The 22797-nt window shown below is 38.2% G+C and overlaps 1 protein-coding gene across 1 annotated transcript in view; it reads left to right on the plus strand.

Annotated features, from left to right (window-relative positions):
* RAB8B (RAB8B, member RAS oncogene family) overlaps positions 1-21957 on the plus strand; it is a 67096-nt gene extending 45139 nt beyond the window's left edge. Inside the window, exons 2-8 of the mRNA XM_082448208.1 lie at positions 2926-2986; positions 6193-6253; positions 11020-11097; positions 12070-12159; positions 13386-13451; positions 16680-16730; positions 17660-21957. Of these exons, the coding sequence (XP_082304334.1) occupies positions 2926-2986; positions 6193-6253; positions 11020-11097; positions 12070-12159; positions 13386-13451; positions 16680-16730; positions 17660-17752 (500 nt within the window). The 3' untranslated portion in view covers positions 17753-21957. The remainder of the gene's footprint in view (positions 1-2925; positions 2987-6192; positions 6254-11019; positions 11098-12069; positions 12160-13385; positions 13452-16679; positions 16731-17659) is intronic.
* The last annotated feature ends 840 nt before the right edge of the window (positions 21958-22797 follow it).

Here is a 22797-nt window from a genome sequence, read left to right on the forward strand (position 1 = left end):
GAGATGTTGGCACAGCGCCCTGGGAGGCTATTACCATAATCCATGCATGAGGTGACGAGATCTGCCGGATAACAACATCTGAATGTGTAATACCTTACATCTGTGTGGAATTTCAGAGTTCCCACAGCACAATCAAGCACATTATTTAATTTATCTAATGAGATTCTCTCAACCTTTTCTATGGATGGGAATGTGGAGGTTCAGAACAGATAGGCAACCTCCTAAAAGTTGTTAATGACAGAACCCAACCTGCAATCTAGGTCTTTTGACTTCCAGGGCCAGGGCTTTTCAATAATAACATAAGTGATATTTCCCATTTTTAGTGAAATTCAAGTTGTGCTAATTTGACTGTGCTCTACAGCATTTGTCTGTCAGCTGGCTCCTGATAGCAGCATCAACCAAAGCTAAATACCAGTTCACAGCTCTTATAAAATGTTGAAAACCTCTGAATAGTGAACAGACGGTTAAGTATCACAGATAATGGTAGAACCTCCTCCAATAACAGAAAGGTAATCCTTCTAACAAATACAAAAAACAAAAGGCTGGGTCAGTAGAAAGTTTCCTCAATGTTTCACATGAATGGAGAGTAACTGAGACTTAAGGGCGCCTCAAAATGGCTTTGTTGAATGAAGGTGGAAAAGTTGCCCATGACTCCTGACTACAGGTAAAAACAACCTTGAAAGAACCGGAGTTACATCTTAATAAAATAGAATAAGGAAAAGTATTCATTTGGCAGGCGTTTTGATAGACATCATCTTTTACTTAAAATGTGAATGAACTATTAAAAGATGGAATGTTGGATGACTTTAGTCTTCCAGTTAAGAAAGTTATTTTCTGGAGATACAGTAAGTGTTTTGAAAGTCATGAATTTTTCTTCTTTTTTACTGTGCTAAAAAAAACCCATACACACACATAAAATAAAGTTTACCATCTTAACCGTTTTTTCAGTGATCAGTGCAGTAGTATTAAGTATATTCACATTGTTGTGAAATAGATCTCCAGAACTTTTTCATCTTGCAAATCTGAAACTTTATGCCCATTAAACAACAGCTCTCCTTCCCCACCCCTTCCCTTCAGCCCTTCATAACCACCATTCTATTTTCTGTTTCTATGAATTTGGAAAATTGTGAATTTTTAAAAAATGTTAACATCAAGAAACATTTATTTCTTGCTTACCGCGTGTTGGGCATTGTTCTTGATGTGAAGAGCAAAAAGAGATAAAGGCTAGAGAGAATCCCTGGAGGGTCTTTGTTACACTGGATTTGGAGATATATAAAAAGATAAATCACAATAAAAATCAATGTGTGTTAAATCTTAAATGAATGATGGCCACAGTGAATTCTGTGTGATGCTGACAATAATATTTGTGCTGTGTTGCTCAGTTTTGCTTCAGTGACTGCAGACCCTGCAATACTGAGGTACCTTAGAGGAGGAAATGTGAGCCAGATAACCTGGGGGTATTGGGTATGAGATTGTATTTGTTAACATTACATGGTTATTAGTGAAGGGAAAGAATAAGAAGCTGTTCTGCTGGATTAGCTTGGGTGTGATTGTTGCGTATTTCAAGATTCACAAGCATACGTGAAAAGGTTCCCTGGGGGAAAAGTGCCACGCAGAGAAGAAGGGGCAAATCCACTTGGTTTATGCCTTTGCCATATATGAAGCTGGAGCGGCAAGCAGCCTTTTTGGGCGTTGTCAATGTTAATATGTAGAAATACTGTAATAATGTAGCCGTTGAAGGCTTTTCTCCCTCGAAATAGCTGCAGTTAATGTTTCAGTCACTTTAGAGGATGCATAATTGACGTTTTCTTGAAATGTCTTAGAAACCACTTTAAGGGGTTCTGTAGAGAATGTGAAGGAGTAGAAACATCTGAAACAAAGCTGAGTAGCCAGATGATGAGGATTTAGCAAATTGCAACCGAGCTGTATTCACTAACTGGTCCCTTCACAAAGAGCAGCAGCCTGTTCCTGTTAAATGGTAGAGGACGCTTATATTTGTCAGGGACTTTGTGGTTCTTTGTAGCTGAAATTGCTGAGTAAGTTTTGAGCTACCATAGTGGGGGGAAATAGGTGAGGGAGGGGTTGAACTGTTGAGTGCTGGAGCCACAAATGACTTTCACATGCTACCTGTCAGGCTGGTTGAGTGCTTCTTAGCTTTGGCTTCAGGTTGGAATCACTTGGGGAGCTTTTGAAATTACTAGTGTGCAGATCCCATCCTTGACCAATTAAGTCAGAATCTCAGAATTTGGGGAAGGGAGCAGGCCTAGTCATGAGTAGTTTTATTTTTCTTTTAAGTTCTTGAGGTAATTCTAAAGTGCAGCCAGGGCTAAAAGCCCTTTTAGCTATTTTAGCACTAGCCAGAAAGATGCAGGGAACATTTATTAACACGTATGTAAAGTACTTGCTAACTGTGTAAAATAAATATGCAGGCTTTCTCATCCCTGCCTTCAGATAGGTGGGTTTTGTTTTGTTTTTTCTTTCTTTTAGCCAGTTGCAGATTCTAAAGAAGCAAATGGAAGGAGGTGGAAATAAAACAAAAAGAGGCCTCACGGCCTTCTTTAGGGAAGGACGGGGCACGAGGGGTGGGTAGGAAGCTTTGTTTATCTGTATTTCAGGAAGTGGACAATATGGCATGTTCTCCATCTATCTAAATTATGTACCTTTGAGGGATGTGTTCCATTTGTGTCAAAATAATGAGGCATATAATACATTTCATTTAACATGTGTGGGAATTCTTTGCAGAGTAATTAGCATTTCTTTCTTCAGCCTGTATTCAGAGGAAACATACCGTTCACACCCTCTCTGTGTTCACATTTTCCAGTGCGTTGGAGAGCTTTTTTTCAAAAGAAATCTTTGTCCTTTTCCTAATAAGACTTGGATTATATTTGAAGAAATTTAGCATGTCTTTCTTTCTTTTTCTGGCAGGAATTGATTTTAAAATCAGAACGATAGAACTAGATGGAAAGAAAATCAAGCTTCAGATATGGTAAGTAAAAAAAAATATATGCACACAGCATTTCTACCTTAATCAGGAATTGAAAGTGGGAATTAAAAGGTGAATTGTGGTAAATTAGAGGTATCGTTCGGTAGCTAAAACTTCTTTATCAGAACCAAGGGGAAATGGGTAGGTATTCAAAGGTATCTTCACCAGGAGTGGGATGGTGAGCATGATATCACTAAGTCTCACAAGCAGGGGAAATTTGAGAGCTCATTCTTCCAAAATGCTAATTTTATAGGGGAGGAAACTAAATTCTAAAGCGTGTCAGTTATTTTTCCATTGTAGTTGTTGCAGCTGTGAAATCAGATAAGGCAAAGTAGTCAAGTGGTAGGAACCCCAAAGTTCCTACCCCAAAGTGCTGATCTGGAGTCCGGCCTCTAAATTAAAGACTTGGAGTTATTTGCTTCCCTCCTTAGGGACTACTTGTCCTCATTTGTAAATTGATTGGTCAGACTGATGACATCTGAGTTCCCTTTCAGCTCTGATATTTTCTCATTTATTTGCATATTTCTTCTCCTTAAATAAAAAATGGGGAGCACTGCACTGGGGAATAAGGAAGGGAAAGGGCATGCCTGTCATCTCTCATGTTATAATATGCGAGGCAAAGATCTCTTTATGATCAGCCAACTCCGACTGGTAATTCCTCAAAAATTTGTCACACTACAATGAATAAACAGGGTTCCTGCAGATTGCCTGGTTGAATATTTTTGGCTTGAACTCAAACTCTTAGATTTTTTTTTTTTTTAACCTCCTTAATTGCTTTCAGTGTAGGGCCTTCCATGGAGCCACATAGATTTGGAGCCTTGAGGAAGGTTTTTGATGATGTTTACTGACCTAATGTGTGACAATAACAGCAGGAAACAAAGCTTAGAAATTTAGAGCATCATAGACTTAAGAAGGAAGCAGGGCAAAATAATAAAGTAATACATATATATCAGCTTTTTCCATAGGCTGTTTTTCTTCTTTGAATTTCAGAACCGGGATAGAACTAGAACTTTATATTGAAATCCGCCAGCCTTTCTTTGATAGGAAACTGGGACTTAGAGTGGTTAAGTTCATCTGAAGGCATATGTCTGGGATAGTGATGGAGCTGGGACAACTACCCAAATCTCCTGGAACCTTGTGTCAGCTTCATGTATTAGCCTTGTATAGAGGTTCCCCGTATACTTCACTGGAAAACATTGTGTAGGTCACCACAAGCTACTCTTCTCATCTATTGGTATTTAATAAGAGTCAAATATTTTAAAGAAAAAAAAATTTTTTTAAGGGGGAAGCAAAGAGAATCTCTGACTCTGTGCTGTACAGTCCTGATCATAGCAATAAGGAATGTTTCTAGGAGCCTGTGGGTAATCAGCTAATTAGAACCCCATGGCACTATTTATCAGTCCTCTTGGCAGCAAAGTAGTCTCCATTCAATCTTCATGGCCTGCATTTAGGATGGTAGGGTTTCTCCTCCATCCTTGCTGCAGAGCTGGTTCTAAATCAAGTAGCATGTTAGAATCAAAATATGGTTATTCTGGGCTTCCCTGGTGGCGCAGTGATTGAGAATCTGCCTGCCAATGCAGGGGACATGGGTTCGAGCCCTGGTCCGGGAAGATCCCACATGCCGCGGAGCAACTAGGCCCGTGAGCCACAACTACTGAGCCTGCGCGTCTGGAGCCTGTGCTCCCAACAAGAGAGGCCACGATAGTGAGAGGCCCGCGCACCGCGATGAAGAGTGGCCCCCGCTTGCCGCAACTAGAGAAAGCCCTTGCACAGAAACGAAGACCCAACACAGCCAAAAATAAAATAAATAAATTAATTAATTAAAAAATTTATTTTTTGCTGTGGTGCGCGGGCTTCTCGTTGGGGTGGCTTCTCTTGTTGTAGAGCGCGAAGAGTAGCTCCCGCTCGCCGCAGCTAGAGAAGCCCGCGCGCAGCAACGAAGACCCAATGCAGCCAAAAATAAATAAATAAATAAATAAAATATGGTTAGTCTGCTCAACAGTGTTTGGCTCCTGTTTTCCTCATGATTTGTTTGCTGAGTCCTAAACAAGTGCCTGTGTATCTAATCCTGATCAGTGAGAGGATGGCAGGATAAGATGATGGTAGTGTGAGGCCAGGGCCTGCACTGAACAGCCAAGGCCTAGAATGCTTGAGTCGCATTCAAGGGTATGAGCTATTTAGTGGCAGAACTGGGACCACAGCCCACCTGAGCCTGTTTCCTCTTCTGTAGAACAAGGATGATGGTAATACCACCACACTGGGCTGTGGTGGGCATCATTTGAGCACCATGTGAAAGTATTTTATGTAAGGTATACATTTTATTTAAGGTATACATAAATGGTAAGGTATTTATTAATGTTTTAAATTTACTATATTTCCCTTAGGCCTTTATCTCATTTGGGTTTGGTATGTGTTAGATTTTTAGTATATTTCCACAAATGCTTCTTTTTTAGTGTATTTCCACAAATGCTTTTTTTTTCTTTTAAGAATATTTATTTTTCCCAGGTATCAAGGAAATTTGACTTCCTTTATAGGGGTTGCTTTGGTAATGTAATTCGAAATGTTGGCATTTTTCAGAATGTATTTAGATGGTACGTCATCCTCCAAAAAAGCAAGAATAAATGCAAGTTGATGTAATTTTGAGGTATTGTTCATATTTTGAAGTCTTTGTCAACAATTATGTGTTGAACTCCGCGGTCTCATTTAATCACGGGCTCTAGAGCTGAAAAAGTTCTTGAGGAGACCCATTTTAGTGTGCTCTGCTGAGCAAATTCACATGGTAGTAAGTCCAGTCCAACTGCTTGCTTTGTACAGAAATCAGACTTTCAGTCAAGAGAGCAGAATGCCTGAATCATTGGGCATTTATAAAAAGGATTAGAACTGCCTCTAGTAGTCCAAGAAGTTAGAACTATTCTCTATTCTGTTCCTCATCTGACTGGCGAACACAACATTGCCAGTTCCTAGCAGGACCATGCATTTTCCTGTGGCTGCTTTTGTCATCAAGGTCCAAGTTTTTCACCCAAGTCATTTTGAGCTCCCGACAGGCTTCCAGAGGCACAACAGGCTCCCTTTGTGTCTTGTTCCCCATCTCCCTGAAACCACTGCATTTGTGAGCAGACCACAATTGTATCTCCTACAGCTTCGAGTGTCTCCTCAGCGATACTGGTGATGACTTTGCAAACCACTCTCTCCTTTGTTTCACATTTTAGGGACACGGCGGGTCAGGAAAGATTTCGAACCATCACGACAGCATACTATAGAGGAGCTATGGTGAGTGTGTTTTAGGCTTTTGTGGAAGTAAAACATGAATGTTCATTCGTCAAGTTTGTAGGATTCAAGCTAGAGTCTAGTACATTGGAGAAAATAGATTTTTTGATGTGCAAACAAGACATTTAAAGGGGATTTTACGTTTTGTGTTTAGTAGCTGTGTACTCTGCCATTGGTCTTCATTATATTAATCACGTAATTAGCTTGGAGATGTCTTAGAACTCCTCCACACATTCTGAGTGATCGTATAGTTTTGTGCTTTGTCCTTTTATTAATACCTTTGCCAAATCTTAGCAGACCACAAGCTCTGTGACTAAATATGCATTTCTTGCACCCTCTCCCCATTCAGCCCTGCCACCATCATCCCTTATCTCTCACCAGGTCCACAACGTCCACTCCTATTGGCTCATCCCTCTGGAGTCTCCTCCACCAGCATTCTGCCAGCTGGCCAGGAAGTAGCCAAATGATCTGTGACTCTCTGAGGCTTAGAATCTAGTGAATCTTGACTAGCAGGTCCTTCTGTGCTATATCCTAGTCTTATCCTTGTTATCATAACCTCGTCACTTGGCTCTTTTACGTCCTAAGATGCTTCATCTCTACAACCCATTATATTGTTGGCTCAGGGTAGATTCTGTGTGGTGCTGTGAGTACAGTGGTGAATAAGGCAGCTTAGAAGCTGAGCTCTACTGAACCAAGCCTAAAACGTCTGACCCAGAACAGGGCTTTATCTCTGGCTTTTAGGCCTAAGCCAGGTATAACTTGGAGCTTTAAATGATGATGAAACCCAATATGCTCAGAGAGTCTTGGAAGGTTGAACAGTTGAGATCATGTAAGCCCAGCCTAGTAGACTCTGGGGTGCCAGCTGCCAACTTACCCAACTCATTGCATAAAAGACCGTTGTGCTCCTGAGAGTGGTGTGGACGTGACGGAGCTGTAGGGGTCTTAGCTGTCCCTTTGCCGCAGGAAGGTGCGCTCTGAATCCACAGATCCCTCTATTATCATGCTGCTCTCCCTTCCTCCTCCACTGCCACTCACCCTCCAGTATTTGAGTGCCAGTGGCATCCCCACACAGAAGTTGGGGATTCCTTTTGGGAATTCCTTTTTGAAACTCTACCACCTTGGGACTCTATACCACTAACCATTTTATATGTATGTGTTCTCCACCCTATAATACTTTGAAGGTTGTAAAAGGTCATCCTTTTAAGAAGGGCAGTTGTCAGCTACTCTCTACTTTGCTTAGATTGGAATCAAAGGGAAGGGACTTACCTTGTGTGGAGAAGTTCGTTTGTTTTTGATTTCCTCCAGGAAGGATTTTGGGGGTAAATAAGAACATCTTAACAGGGATGATTTAGAATAGTTTATAGGTAATTTTGATTAGAAGCATCTTATAAACACAGGCCTTTATATTGACCAATTTTTTTATTTTCTAGGAATGATGTATTGATACCACTTGCAAGCTTGTTTTCACTACAGAGTGGGCAAGAACACTTAGAATGTGGAGCAAGTGCCTTCCTTGGCTGTGTAGCTCTAGTTCATGGTATAAGGAAAGAGATCATTGAAATGTGTTCTTTAATTTAGATTTTATTTATCTACTGCCTAGCCTTTTTTCACATTACTGCAAATAATTAGAAATTGTTGCTCTTCTAAGATATCTTGTCCTTTTCATTTTGAAGGTAGGGATTTTTGTCTCTTGTTTTGCTATGAATGCCAGTGCCTTACACATAGTAGATGCTCAATAAAATCTTGCTGAAGGAGTGAATCAGTGAACAGTTTCAGACCTAGAAACAGTCTTAGATACGTGTTCAGGAAATCCTGCTCTGCTTGAGTCTTGGATCTTGCATGTCATCTGTTCCAGTGGGATGTGGGGCCGTTGTGTTCTCATTTCAACAGGTGGTGGTTCTGGCAGGTTTAGTTTGGTTGGCTCAGGTATGCAGCGTTTTGGTAAGCACAGTACTGAGTCTGACACCGTGGCAGAGTCCTTTGGTCTATTTCAAACTATTCAGCAACATTTGTAGGCATAGCAGTAACCCTGATGGACAATCGGGCTTTGGGGGGAAAAGGGACCATATCATTGCATTATCGCCATTTCTCAGTACTGTCTTGTGAACTCTTAGGAGGCCGTTGTTGTTAAAGGTATGTATACTAGATATATAAAGTTTTTACATGGTATACCGGAACTTGTATTTCCAGCTGATTCATAATATCAATTAGCTTACAAACATAGGGAATAGTCAAAGGGTTTCTGCTACTGAAACCAAAGATATAAATTAATAATTGTTGCCAATTTTTGAGTCCAAGCTGTGTCCTGGATTCTAGGTAAAGTACTTTACAGATAATATCTCCGTAGATCCTCAAAAATCCAGTGTGGAAGATGTGCTGTCCTCATTTCCCAAACACAGACTGCGAGGGATAAAATAACTTCTCCAGGATCTCCCAGGTAGCATGTGGTGGAGCCCAGACTTGATGCCTCTGACTCCAGAATCTGTGCCTTTAACCACTACACTGTGTTCACACTTCCTGTGCTAACCACCCAGAGTGCTACTTGACAGACAGCAGTAAAGATCAAGGTTGTCCACATAGCCCAAAGGGAAGTAAAGCTCTGGCAATTTTTTGCTTTATTTTACTATTGTAGGTAGCTAAGCTGTTTGAATCAGGAATTATTCAGATTGCATTTTGAGGCTTTTAAAAATTATGATAAAATATATGTAACATAAAATTTAACATTTAAGTGTACAGTTCTCCACTTTGATTTTTTTTTTTTTAATTACCTTGGTAATTGTAAAATCTGCTTTACAGTGTAGCCAAAGTTAAACATTTGCATTTGAGGCTAGGAGGAGGGAGGATAGAGAAGAATGTTGTTTGTCATTTAAATTTAAATAATAATGTATATTTTTCTGGTTGTCAGAAGGTTACATGTAGTATAGAAAGCTTTGAAAATCCTAAGAAATCATCTAAAATCCCACCACCATAAGAGATAGCTTCTGTTAACATTTTGCTATGTTTCCTGGATTCTTTTATCTATGTGTATTTTATCTATGTGTATTTGATTTATATTTATTTACATTTATATTTTGTATTTATTTACAAAGTTGGAAGCCAGAGCCTGAAAGATTTTGCCTGCTATTTAAGGAATTTTAATTATGAGTACGATGGCGAGATGCCAAAGGATTTTAAGCAATGAAGTGATAACTCTGGTACCCTTATGGAGAGTGGATTAGAGGAGGTTAAGAATGAAAGCAGGGAGACGTAAGTCATCCATCTAAAGGCTAATTGATGAGAATGTGAGTAAGGCCTTGCATGTGGGGTATCAGACTGTGGAAATGTGGAGGTTGTTGAGTCTACAGGACTTAGTGACTGACTAGTGGTGGAGCAGATTACTCCCAGGGGTCTGCTTGGGCTTGCTGGCAGGGATGTATTGCCCTCCTTCAAAACGAGAGTACAAGGAGGAAGAGAAGATTTGAAGGGGACAAAGACAACTTCCTATTTCACTTAGTTGAGTTTTCGGTGACCACAGGGGCCATCTGGGAGCCGATGCCCTGCCAGTGTTCTCCAAGGCACACCTGACCCCTGTCTATGTCTTCGGCCTCATCTTGTGCCCTTCTCCCGGTGGATCTGGGCACTCTTGCCAAGCTGACAGTCTTTTACTCAACCTAGTAGGTTCTGGGCCTTCCTGGTGAGCAAGATATTTATCACATTTCTGCTATGTCCCAGGCACTGAGGGCTTTCCCTCTTCACTCCAGCCTCTACCCCTTTGCCCAGTTCAAGTCTACTCAGTCCTCAGGCCTTGGCTTTAATGTCATTTTCTCATGGAAACCTTCCGTGAGCCACCCCAGCCCCTCAGCCAGATTAGATTAGCATTTTTACTCAGAGCTCCTCATGCTTCTTCATAGCGATTGTCTAAATTATAATTAATTATATAATTATTGGTTCATTGTTTTCTTTGCTAGCCGTCCATGAGAAGAAGGGGCCTTGTCTATCTTATTCACTACTAGTAGCATTTGGTATACTATCAGGCACATAGTAGGTGCTCACTAAATATTTGTTGAAAGGGATGGACGGGGGGTGGATCTAGCACTTAGTACACAAGTGTGGTCTTGTGATACAGATTTTGGAATAGGTAACGTACAGGTGTCAGTTGAAACATTTAGAAGATAAACCGTTTAAAAATACCAGACATGGGGTCTTCTAAAATATGATGAGGATGCTTTTCATCAAACTGTGTAACAAATGCATTATATTTTAAGTGTCTGTGATTTACTTAGACAAATAGTAACTTTTTTTAGTTTAGTAACATTTCAATCAGTTCATGTAAAAAGAAATAAATCTAAAGCCATATGGTTACAATCTTAGTATAAGAGTCAGAAACAAGATAATTTCTACTTAGACTAAACAAGTGCACAACAGAAGCAATTACCTCTTACTCTCAATGTTACCTCTATTTTAACTTAAACATCCTTTTAGCTTCAGTTGGTGCCAGTTTTATTATATGAGGTCAGGTAGAAAGGGTGTATCACCTTTACCATAATTACTAATTCATTAAAGGTTAAAAGTGAAAAAAATGTTAACAGAGTATTTATTTACATGGTGAGACAATGGAAGATTTTATTTATTTCTGTTTCTCTGTACTTCAAATTTTTATTATAAATTCCTTTTATAAAGACAGAAAAAGGACAAACGCAAGGTTTCTGGAGGAGAAGAGTACATTGACATTATATTCTTTAACTTTAAATGTATAAAGTACTAAATAACGGTCTTTTTTCCTCTTATAGGGAATTATGCTGGTCTATGACATCACAAATGAAAAGTCCTTTGACAATATTAAAAATTGGATAAGAAACATTGAAGAGGTATGTATAGAAAGAGGATGGATACTAGAGAAGAGTCCTGCTGGGTGCTTATAAAGGGCTTCTCTGTCTCCCTATCACTCAGCTGAGCTGCTAGGAAGTAGGGCGCGGGCAGGTCAGGCCCTCTGCTCTGAGGAGTGCCAGGGAGGGTGACATCTCTGGTACCGCCAGTCTGACTTCTCTGCTGGACTTGGGGGGTGCAGACAGAGGAGCAGTTTCACAGAATTTTAAACTTGGCCCTGATCTTGAAAATAATTTAATCCAAGCCCCCATTTTACACATGAGAAGACTGAGGCCAGAAAGAGGTGACTTGCATGTGCTCATAGAGCCTTTAAAAAGGAGAGCGAGGATTAAAACCTTGGTTCTCAGGTTCTGTCTGTTCCACCAGGCTGTTTGACGGGCAAAAATATATCTTTATTCCGGCAGTTTATCATTTTGCCCTTCTAACATTTTCTTCATCTTAGATATTTAAAATTTGGTTTAGTTCCAGTTTGATTGGTATGAAGATTTTTTTAAATGTCTTTGACATTTCAGAAAGAAATCTGACTCTGAAATAATTTCATACACATTTATATTAACCTGCGTGAATTTATTGTTTAAGTAGTTCAGAATCCAGAATACCTTCCGCATTGGCTCACTTAGTACTGAGGTTTTCTCCCTTCTTTGACGCAAACTAACATTTGGAAGTTTTTTTGTTAGATAACTTTAACTTTTATTTTTGTTTGTTCATGTACCAAAAAAGACATGAGAATGACTGCAAGCCTTTGGGAAAAAAGTTCGCATGGACTCTTATGCTGTAGCTTTCCCCTCCTCTCACCTTTAAAATTTTTCTGTGAATCAGGCCTTGTGTTGAGTGAAAGGTTATTTGTCTTAATTAAATTTCTGGATCTGTTTCTGACAGGTTAAGATTTGCCTGTTGAGTAACTGTGTTTTTCTCAGGTTGTTAGTCTAACATATACTGTTTTCTCCCTGCAGCATGCCTCTTCAGATGTTGAAAGAATGATCCTGGGCAACAAATGTGATATGAATGACAAAAGACAAGTGTCAAAAGAAAGAGGGGAGAAGGTAAATTTGAACTGAATGCATAAAGATTGGAATCTACTCACGTTAAGCATTCATTTTCTTACTATTATTTAATTATTGATTTAAGGTTTAAAAACATCTATATTTTAATCTGTTAAAAAAACAACAAAAGGGTTGTAATCCATACTTGAATGGTATGAATTAGTATTCGAGCTCCAACTCCATATACTGTGTAGTCATGACTCATTCCTAAAGAATTTGCTGTTTTCTGGGAGATACAAATTGGTCCTTTTTCAGATTCCTGCAGCTTAGAGTTCAGGCTGTTTCTTCCATATCTGTGTATAAGTACCCAGTTTTGAAGTTAAACCAGTTCATTCTCTTTGAAAAAAAAGTAGCAGGATAGGTGAAGTTTCAACAGTAATCATTTTTCAATTCATTTTTTTTTTCAGGAATATTTTACTACACATTAGATTTAGGTCATTATGGAGTTTTAGACTCTTCATTAAGCTATGGATATCATTTATAGGCATTTCTCTATTTTATGTCCTGCAAAACAAGAGTTTATTACATGTACGTATTCATTTCTATGACATTTTCCAAATTGACTTTAGAGGCTTCAATTTTTTAAGTCTTGGAATTTTGCTTTAGACTTTTTTTTAGTGATACGCGCAAAATGCATTTTGTTTTTCAATCTGACTGCGAAGTTTTTTCCCCTAAAAACATTCACTTAATCTTGGTGTTGCACATGAACTGGGAACTCTTTGGAAATAGATGGAAATGTAGAAGAGTTCACAATTTGCCACAATCAATAGAAACCCAAGCAGTGAGTACTTAGTATTTTAAGCATTTGTTCTTTTATGCACCAATTTATTAAAAAATAATGAAAAGTTACAATAGTAACTGTTGGAGGTTTGTACTTTGGCAGCAGATAAAAGGGGTAAATGTATCCCAAATTAATGATAGGGGTGAATGTCTCATAGGTTTGCTAGTGATTTTATTAGAGAACTACAGGTATAATAAAAAAAAAAAGGGAAGTACTTAAGTTATGTTTTGAGTGGAAGTGGTGCCATTTTACTTACTTGTGGTGATGAAGTTAGATATCTAAATTTCAAACATGATACAGTAGAAGAAAGCAAAGAAATTTGAGAACCACAGGAGTTCTGAACTAGGTACTCTCCCTTTAGGACTCTGAAAAACCTAAAAAAATATAAATGCTCTATATGTTCAAGAAACTTGCACTGAATTTAAATGTTTCTCTTGTCTTTCAGTTAGCAATTGACTATGGGATTAAATTCTTGGAGACAAGCGCAAAATCCAGTACGAATGTAGAAGAGGTGAGAAGGAATTGTTTGGTGACTTGTTATGTAGTAGCATTAGTGTCTTAGGTGCCTGTGTTCAAGCAACTCTCCAAGCCTTGATATTTTCTGACTTAGTGAATGCCTTGTGGGAACTCCACTTCCATTCTGTAAATGTTTATGCTTCTGACTTTTATGTGGATCCTGGTTGTTGGATTTCTACCACCCGTCCTCCACATGGGATATATTAGATTGCTCAATTAAGAGTCACTGAACAGGGCTTCCCTGGTGGCACAGTGGTTAAGAATCTGTCTGCCAGTGCAGGGAACATGGGTTCGAGCCCTGGTCTGGGAAGATCCCATGTGCTGTGGAGTAACTACTGAGCCCTTGGGCCACAATTACTGAGCCCGCGGGCCACAATTACTGAAGCCCGCGTGCCTAGAGCCCATGCTCCTCAACAGGAGAAGCCACTGCAATGAGAAGCCTGCAAAGAGTAACCCCCGCTCACTGCAACTAGAGAAAGCCCGCGTGCAGCAACGAAGACCCAACACACCCAAAAAAAACCAAAAAAGGGTCACTGAACAGAAGATGGAAGTTCAGGTTAAGTTCAGTTTTGCCCTTTGTTTGGGAAGCTGGAAATCCTGCTCTGGCCGACCAAGCACAGTGTCCTCTGCTCATTTATCATCGTCCATGTCATCCTACAGTAGCGTGTAGCACAGTCTTAATTACTTGCATGCCTGCACTCTCTCAAGAGAGAATTAAACTGTTAGCTTATTGAACAGATTCCCTTAGTGTCCATGTTTGAAGTCGATTAAGCATGATACATTTTAACACTATGGCATTAAGTAGAAATAAGAAAGTGTTTATCAGAGAGTAGTTTTAATAAGTTTTCAGTAAGTTAACTGTTAAGACCAAATTATCTAAGGTCTTCTAAGAATAGATTTTCTTTGCCAAGCGCAGAGTTGTTGATAATATTTCCTTTTTTAAAAACATTTTTAAAACTGATCATAAAAATAATACATGTACTATGTGTTAATACATGTAATTTATTTAACAATAAAACTGATGGTTTCATAAACATTTAATTTCTCAAGCTGTTCACTCTTCACCATGACATATGGCTAAAAATTGAGACTTAAGTGACTCGACTAGTGGACGCTGATCAGAACTTTTTCTTTCTTTTAAATAACTAACAGTCATTTCTTCAGGTTGGCTAATGGGTGTTAGGAAACAGGAAGCCTCTACTGATTTATTTACTCAAGCATAGATACGCAGAAAAATGCTTCCTTCTGCTTGCTACAAAAGGATTTCCTTTCATCAGAAAGAGGGGAGCCTCTTCAGTCAGGTTTAATGGTGGAGACAGGAGAAAAGCTTGCTCACTGAGATGGCCCACGTAGGATTGCTGCCACGGAGTGAGCTCTGTGCCCTGGCTTAATGGAGCAGGCTTCAGTCTCTGTTAGTCCTGTGCCCTGATCATACCTGTGATTTAGAGAGAGTATTGAGCTGGGAATTCCCTGGTCAGGGAACTAAAATCCCGCAAGCCGCTCGGTGTGGCCAAAAAAAAAAAAAGAGAAGAGAGCATTGAGCTATGGAAATATAGACCTGGGGATTGCCCGAGCTGCTTATTCTGGCCAGGTATTCTGCAGAAGTTAGCAGTTTTCCCAGAGCTTTAACTTAGCCTCAAAAACTGAGATGGGCTTACTTAGAAACTTTGACTCACAGGTGACCAGTGTGACAGTGAGACACTGACAATGAGTGATAATAGTAGTTATCATATTGCTTCTTTTTGACTGGTTTAATAATAATCCTTTTGCTGAACATTTTTGGGCATTAGGAGTGATTGGGAACAGACTGACATACCAGTGGTTTAGCATGGAGACAACTGAGGAAGCCTTAAGAGTCATGTAGAAACAAAGTAGGGATGATAGTTTTTTTTAAATTATTAATTAATTTATTTATTTTTGGCTGTGTTGGGTCTTAGTTGCAGCACAGGGGATCTTTCGTTGCAGCGGGCAGGCTCTTCAGTGCGGCAGTTGGGCTTCTCTCTAGTTGTGGCACACGGGCTCTAGAGTGCACAGGCTCAATAGTTGCGGCTCATGGGCTCTGTAGTTGTGGCACTTGGGCTCTCTAGTTGTGGCACATGGGCTTAGTTGCCCTGCGGCATATGGGATCTTAGTTCCCCGACCAGGGATCGAACCCCTGTCCTCTGCATTGGAAGGTGGATTCTTTTTTTTTTTTTTTTTATAAATTTATTTATTTTTGGCTGCATTGGGTCCTCGTTGCTGAGCGTGGGCTTTCTCTAGTTGCTGTGAGCGGGGGTTACTCTTCGTTGCGGTGCACGGGCTTCTCACTGCGGTGGCTTCTCGTTGCAGAGCATGGGCTCTAGGTGCTCGGGCTTCAGTAGTTGTGGCTTGTGGGCTCTAGAGCTCAGGCTCAGTAGTTGTGGCACACGGGCTTAGTTGCTCCGCGGCATGTGGGATCTTCCCAGACTGGGAACCAGGCCTCAAACCCGTGTCCCCTGCATTGGCAGGCAGATTCTTAACCACTGCGCCATCAGGGAATTCTCTGGAAGGCGGATTCTTAACCACTGGACCACCAGGGATGATAGGTTTTAAAAACGTTTGGCTTGGGTTTGGGTCAAGAGGCACTAGGCATAAAATGCCACTGAGATTTGTCCTGCTTCTATTTCACTGATTTCCACGGTGGGGAATTTAGCTGAGCTGTAGGAACTGTTGGGATTTTGGAGTGTTGCGACACGGGAGGTTATATATTCTCAGGTATAAGAGGGAAAGCAATTTGAAAGAGAGGAGGTGGGGAATAAAAGGTGGAGATTTTTGTGAAAACAAATTTTAGAGCTATAGGGTAATTCATAATTATTCCTTCAGTTATTAAACAGATATTCAGCATCTCCTAGACCAGAAACTGTGCCCCACTCTGGGGATGCCCAGGAGCTTTAGAGCCTCCGCCTCCCAAGTGATCTTATTATACCCATAACTCAACAAGTGTCATACTAGGAACTTGTGCCAGATGTTATGTGCAGAAAATATTCGATGAATGACAGTTTGATTACACTGGAAAACCTTTATGATATGATAAATGAAAAATAAGTTACAATAGTCATGTGTCTACTGTGATGGCAATTATGTTCTTTTCTCAATTAAAAACCTCAAAGTAATATATTTTATAATGAAATAATAAAAAAGGCTACAGTTCTATTTTAAAAGATAATATAAACATATAATAATGAAACCTTTGGTTTACCTTTAGGCATTTTTTACACTTGCACGGGATATAATGACAAAACTCAACAGAAAAATGGTTTGTATGACATATAATTTTTATTTTCCTTATGCTGTTTTTAAATTTGTTTTCTTACTTGTGTTGTTTATTTATTTAATTAAAGGGATAGGCCTGATTATAATATATTCAGATTAACCCATTTTTTTTCCCTGCCTTACATTTTCACCTGCTTAAACTTTGATTCTTATTTCTGTTTCTTCAAATTTCTTATTTCTGAGCTGCAGCGGTTTCAGTTCTTTCCTCTGGCTCTTTAAGTGGTCTTTATTTTTATTTTTTTTTTAACATCTTTATTGGAGTATAATTGCTTTACAATGGTGTGTTAGTTTCTGCTTTATAACAAAGCGAATCAGCTATACATATACATATATCCCCATTAAGTGGTCTTTAATTGAATTTTGATCAGAATAATTAAAGTAATAATGGCAAAATTAAATTTTTTATCTTTCTCTATATCAGTATATAATTATGATCTCAAAGTCGCTGAAGTTTGCTTAAATTTGAAACAATCTCAGTGATGAATCATTACGACATCCCGACATCCCGGAAAGTTTGCTTTAACCTGAATCTTGCATATAATTGTATACCTTATGTTACCAACTCTTCTTACCTCCAACAAAGGGGTTGCCTGTACCAGTATCTTAACATTGTTTACATTATTACCCTTGAAACTTTACACTCTTTTGGTTATAATTTTTTTGAACTGGACTTAGGAACTTCCTAATATGTGGTTAATATATTAGGTGCTAGCCTTAAAATATTTTTCCTATATTAACCCACCGTTTCCAAAGAAACAGACAACATCAGAGCTTAACTAGTTCCCTTCCTAATTAACCACACTACTGAGGACACATTTATGGCATGGTTAGATATTTTTTTATTTCTTAGATAATTGGGCTCAAACCATGAAACTTTTATTTCCTTGCTAACTCCATCTTCTGTTTTTTTAGAATGACAGCAATTCATCAGGGGCAGGTGGACCAGTGAAAATAACAGAAAACCGATCAAAGAAGACCAGTTTCTTCCGTTGTTCGCTACTTTGATGAACTCTTTCTGAGAGACTGCAGCTCACCTAGAGGACCCTTTCCTGCTTCTCTGAAAGCACAGGTCACCCAGCCTCAGAATCATCCTGCCTGGCTGCTACTGAGAGCACCGCTGAACCTAGACCTAGATTCTGCACGCAGAATGTGCAGTGGATTCCAGCCTCATGGCCCATCAAGATAACAGGCTTCTTCTTTCAAACGTGGAAGCAATGAAGTGGAGACACGTGCAGGACTTAACTTGTTTTTCCTCTGTTTTATTGCGTGTTGCGGAAGCTGCTATCTTTTTCTTTTTCACTTTGCACATCAGTTGTTAGCCTTTCCTTGTTACAGCACAATCTGAGATTCATATCTGCACACTTCTGTCTGATGAGGTTCTAGACAAATTTGCATTCGGGAATGTTTAAAAAAAGAGTAGAACATTTAAAGCAGAGGTTAATGTACGAAAATTACAGCATAGCTGGTCAGGTTCATATGGGCAAATGTTATTGCATTGATAGCATTTATTTAAGGGCTCTGATTTTCTTAAATAAAAGAGTCATTAAATTCTGATAAAATTTATCTTAAAAATTCATAAAAATGCCCATCTGTTCATCAAAGGCCACAGTTTCTTTATTTCTTCAGATTGTTTAGAGTTTTGCTTCATTCCTGACTTTTTTGCCAGAGTCCGGGTAGCTGAATAAATCACTTTTTCAGGTGATTTATTGATTACCTCTGCCTAATCTATTGACACTGCATTTGGAAATCACTTTAATGTCGCTTTTCTTGAGTTTGTATTTGCTCTTCTTTCCTATGTTTGACCTATTATAATCACTCACCTAAAACATAACATATTTGAACATTGTTGTCTGTTTCTAAGTGTAAGCTTCTTAAACTGAAATTTTACATAGACAGACACACTACTTAGGGTTTTATTTCAGCATCTAATTGTTGTTCTGTCACATCAGCAAACATAATATATTTTTTCTTAGATTCACTCCTTAGCTGTTGGTTTAGTAGTAATGCCCAATTCTTATCATAATCCCTGTCTGCAAGAATTAACAAGAGTTAGATTTAGACTTAGTTCACAGAATGCTTACCTATAGGGATAGAGATTAATTTGTGGATATAAATTTCATAGAGATAGCTCTTGGTAATGGTGAAAATAATGATTTTTTTTTAATTTGGGCTTTTTTTTTTTTTAAATAAGATTAATTAGACCTAGTGCAGCCTCTAGGAAAAGTCTTGCCTTTTCATTAGAGCAAATATGAGCATGGTTTCAGTTTTACAACAGCTGTTGTTGAATGTGTAGAACCCAGTTCCATCTGTTCAGGTGCATTGCTATAGAACTTGGTCCAGCCATTTGGACCAAAGCCAACCAAAAAACTTAGCTGCCTTTCTCACCAAACACTGGTACTGGTATGCCTTTTGTAGATGAAACCGTCACATGAGAAAAAAAGGTATTTAGTGTTAACTTAATGTGCCAAATTCATTGTTGTTATTCTAGCCTTCAGTGTCATAACACAGAAGGGAGTAATAAAGAGGTGATTAGGAAATAATAATTATTCTTCCTGTTAGGCCTGTTTTGTTTCACAAAGGTTACCATCATGCTTTATAGTTAAGTCCGGGAGTTGAAAGTGGGAATGGATTGCTTGTTACCGCAGAGAATTCTGCTTCAAATTAAGATGTATCATTAGAATACGTGGACCAGTCAACCTTTACTACTTGTTTGAAAACTTATGCACAATTTAGTGGCAGGAAATATATACCAGAGCTATTTTTGATGGGTTCACTAGATTTATTGTTCACAAATTTCAGTCTCCTTGATTTTTTCTTTTTTTTTTTTTTTTTTGGACTTACTTATAGGCTTAAAGGCACCAGTTGGTGTCCCAGTAAAATCAGTAGTTCCTTGATCACAAGTTGACTGTAAGTCTACCATCTGAAAATTAGATAGGTTTCTGGAACAAAAAAGACAATTTCTTAGAAACATTTTGTATTCACTGATTTTCAGAAAAAGATCCCAGCAGTTAAGCTTTCTGGATGGTAACAAGGTAATTTCTAAAAGGCAAGTGCTATGACACCATGTATGAATGTAACTCTCTTAGTAATTTACCTCCAACTCTTTGGTGTCTTAACACTTTGGTTTATATCTCAGGGGTTGTCTGCAAACCAAAACTGACATATTCTGTGGTTAGCCTTTTTTTTTAAACAGAATGCTTTGCTTTTGTTTTTTTTTTCCTTCTCTCTTCTGTTGTCTCATATGGGTTAATAACTAGTCTCCATGAACTTCCCTTTGAAAGAGCCTATGAAAGTTAGATGAGTCTAAAAGTGTTCTTTGAAGTAGCAGCAAACTGGGGGTATATACTCTGTTATATAGAAATAAATTGTCCTTGCTATTTTCTTACATTTAGCTTTGCTAAATTGTATATAATTTGAGCTAAGACCATAGGAGATTCACTTTCTGCATGGTAAAATGCCCCAATAAATACTCCACTTTGCTTAATAATGTACATATAGTGCATTATTTTTTCTATTTGTAGATGAATTTAGTGACAGATAATTGTCTGTTCCCTGCTGAAATCTAGTTTTGTGTGAACATTTTTGTGGTTTTATGGATAAAGGTACATGAAGGTTTATTGCAGCAGTATTAGTGGTTCAGTGGCTGCATTTTATTATCAGTGTGCTAATTTTTGACGATGATTGGCTAGACCTTTTCAAATAGAGTCTGAGGGTATCAGACAATGAAAACGTGCTGTAACTAAGTAGCATGTAAATCAGTTGATTGTAAAGCGTTTCGCTGGGAACTTATTTTAGCTATATTTTACTTCAGACAGATTATGAGAAAATAATCCACCTGTGCATCAGTTAGGAGGTGCTGCAGGGTTTCTTACTATTTACATGAACATTTTGTGCAGTCTTTGTTATAAATTTTCAGAAGACTATACTCTTTACTTTGAAGGACTATTTTTTAATTATACCTCATTTAGCTAACTAGTATTCTAATACCTAGTAGAAAAACAGTGAGCCAGTCTTTAAGTATCCAACACAATTTAGACTATATGTTTTGTTTTGAACTAAAGGCATCATTGGAAAAAGTAGCAGGTAGTTTAGGATAGAACATACATGTCATATCCAGTAGCGCAAAAAAAGTATTATCTTCCTGTCTCCATTAATAAATTTAGCTGTGCAATATAGATAAATGTTTGCAGAAATTTCTAAATAAGAGATTATAACTCCATTTTACAGGTTCTGAATGCTGAGAATCTGTATTAAGGCTTATAGTTTTTCCTGTGAACAGTAAGTGATACGTGTAAGCAGACTTCCTTTCCTAGTTCATGACTTAGATTTCTTTATAAATTTAGTTCTTAATCTTTAAAGATGAGCTTCTAAGCTTAAAATTTTAAAATAGCATTTCATTATGTTGGTTTACTTTTCTCTGATTTTAAGCACTCATTTCTGCTCTCAGATTTTTAATAATTTTTCTTTTAACAGAAAGGACATTCCTTTTTCCTTCTTGTTATATCCAAAGAAGGGGGTGGGGGAATGTCTAAAAATGAAATTCCTTGTCCTAGAGGGACCTAGATGGACAGGATATACTAATAAAATTTCAAATGCTAGCACAATTTTACAGTAGAATTGGTCTTTTTTCAGACTAATAAAATTAATGGGTGTCATGTTCACTATGAAAAAAATCTAAATGAAATTTACAGAAATGAAAATTAGCAAACAATTATTTTAGGGATATTTTCAAATTTTACTTCATTTTTTGAAATGCTTGTGCCATACGCAATTGCATTTCTTATTGCCAAGAACTAATAGAACTTCTTGTTTTATTTCTTACCTTTTTTTAAAATGTGAATTTAATTATAATTCATTCCTATGGCCTTACAGATGGGTTTTGTTTATTTGCAGCTGACACTGTCCCTTTAAAGCAAAATACTGTAAACTATTTGACTAAAATCATGCCCCTAATGGGAAATATCCGTTTTTTCCATAGAATCATCCTACTGTAAGTTTCAGCATATTTTACTTTTGCTCCAATGGCTTAATGTGAAAAAGCTCCTGCAGATAAAGTGGACCTGTCATGTTGTTAATCTTGTTTAAGCCAATTCATTAACTGTGTACTGATAATGATGCTGTGTTTTTTTTAAGAAAAAATGGATTTTATTCCAGGTGAACTTTTTTTTACAATAATGTTCGTCTAAAATAAAAACTACATAATGAAAATACTTATGTCTCTCTGAAGTGGATTGCACAGTTTTTAAATGTTTCTTCTAATTTGCTAGGTGTGTGTCTCAAACCATGGTAGACTTGAGATATTTTAGCAAACTTTACATCTTCGAGTTCTTTTTGTTTTTTTGGAGGGAAATTTTATTTATTTATTTATTTTTAAACTGAAGTGTAGTTGATTTACAATGTCATGTTAGTTTCAGGTATACAGCACAGTGATTCAGTGATATATATATATATTTTTCAGATTCTTTTCCCTTACAGGTTATTACAAGATGTTGAGTATAGTCCCCTGTGCTGTACAGTAGGTCCTTGTTGGTTATCTATTTTATATATTTTAGTGTGTATGTGTTAATGCCAACCTCCTAATTTATCCCTCCCCCCCGCCCTAGAGTTCCTTAAAGACAGAAAAATGGCCAGAGCTCCTGCTTATTCTTAATTCAGCATACATTGAGGTTATTCTGTTATAGAACTGCAGCCTTAAATTGATCGTGCTTCCCTTCTTAGTCCTTGCCAGTTTAGTTTCTGTTGTTTTCACTTTCAAACAGCACAATTGGATGTCGATGTTCTGCCAACGTTCTACCCCTGGGCTGGTGCATGTTCCCAGTAGCTTTTGCCGTTCATCCCCAGAACCATTTTGAACCTTCACTATTCCTCTCAAGCTTATTTTCCTTTCACTCTTTTTTTTTTTTCTTAAAGGTCAAGTCTTTTATTTATTTATTTTTGGCTGCGTTGGGTCTTTGTTGCTGTGCATGGGCTTCCTCTAGTTGCGGTGAGCGGAGGCTACTCTTTGTTGCGGTGCACGGGCTTCTCATTGCGGTGGCTTCTCTTGTTGCGGA

This window comes from Balaenoptera physalus (assembly GCF_965194825.1).
Source record: "Balaenoptera physalus genome assembly, chromosome: 2".
Classification (NCBI taxonomy): Eukaryota; Metazoa; Chordata; class Mammalia; order Artiodactyla; family Balaenopteridae; genus Balaenoptera; species Balaenoptera physalus.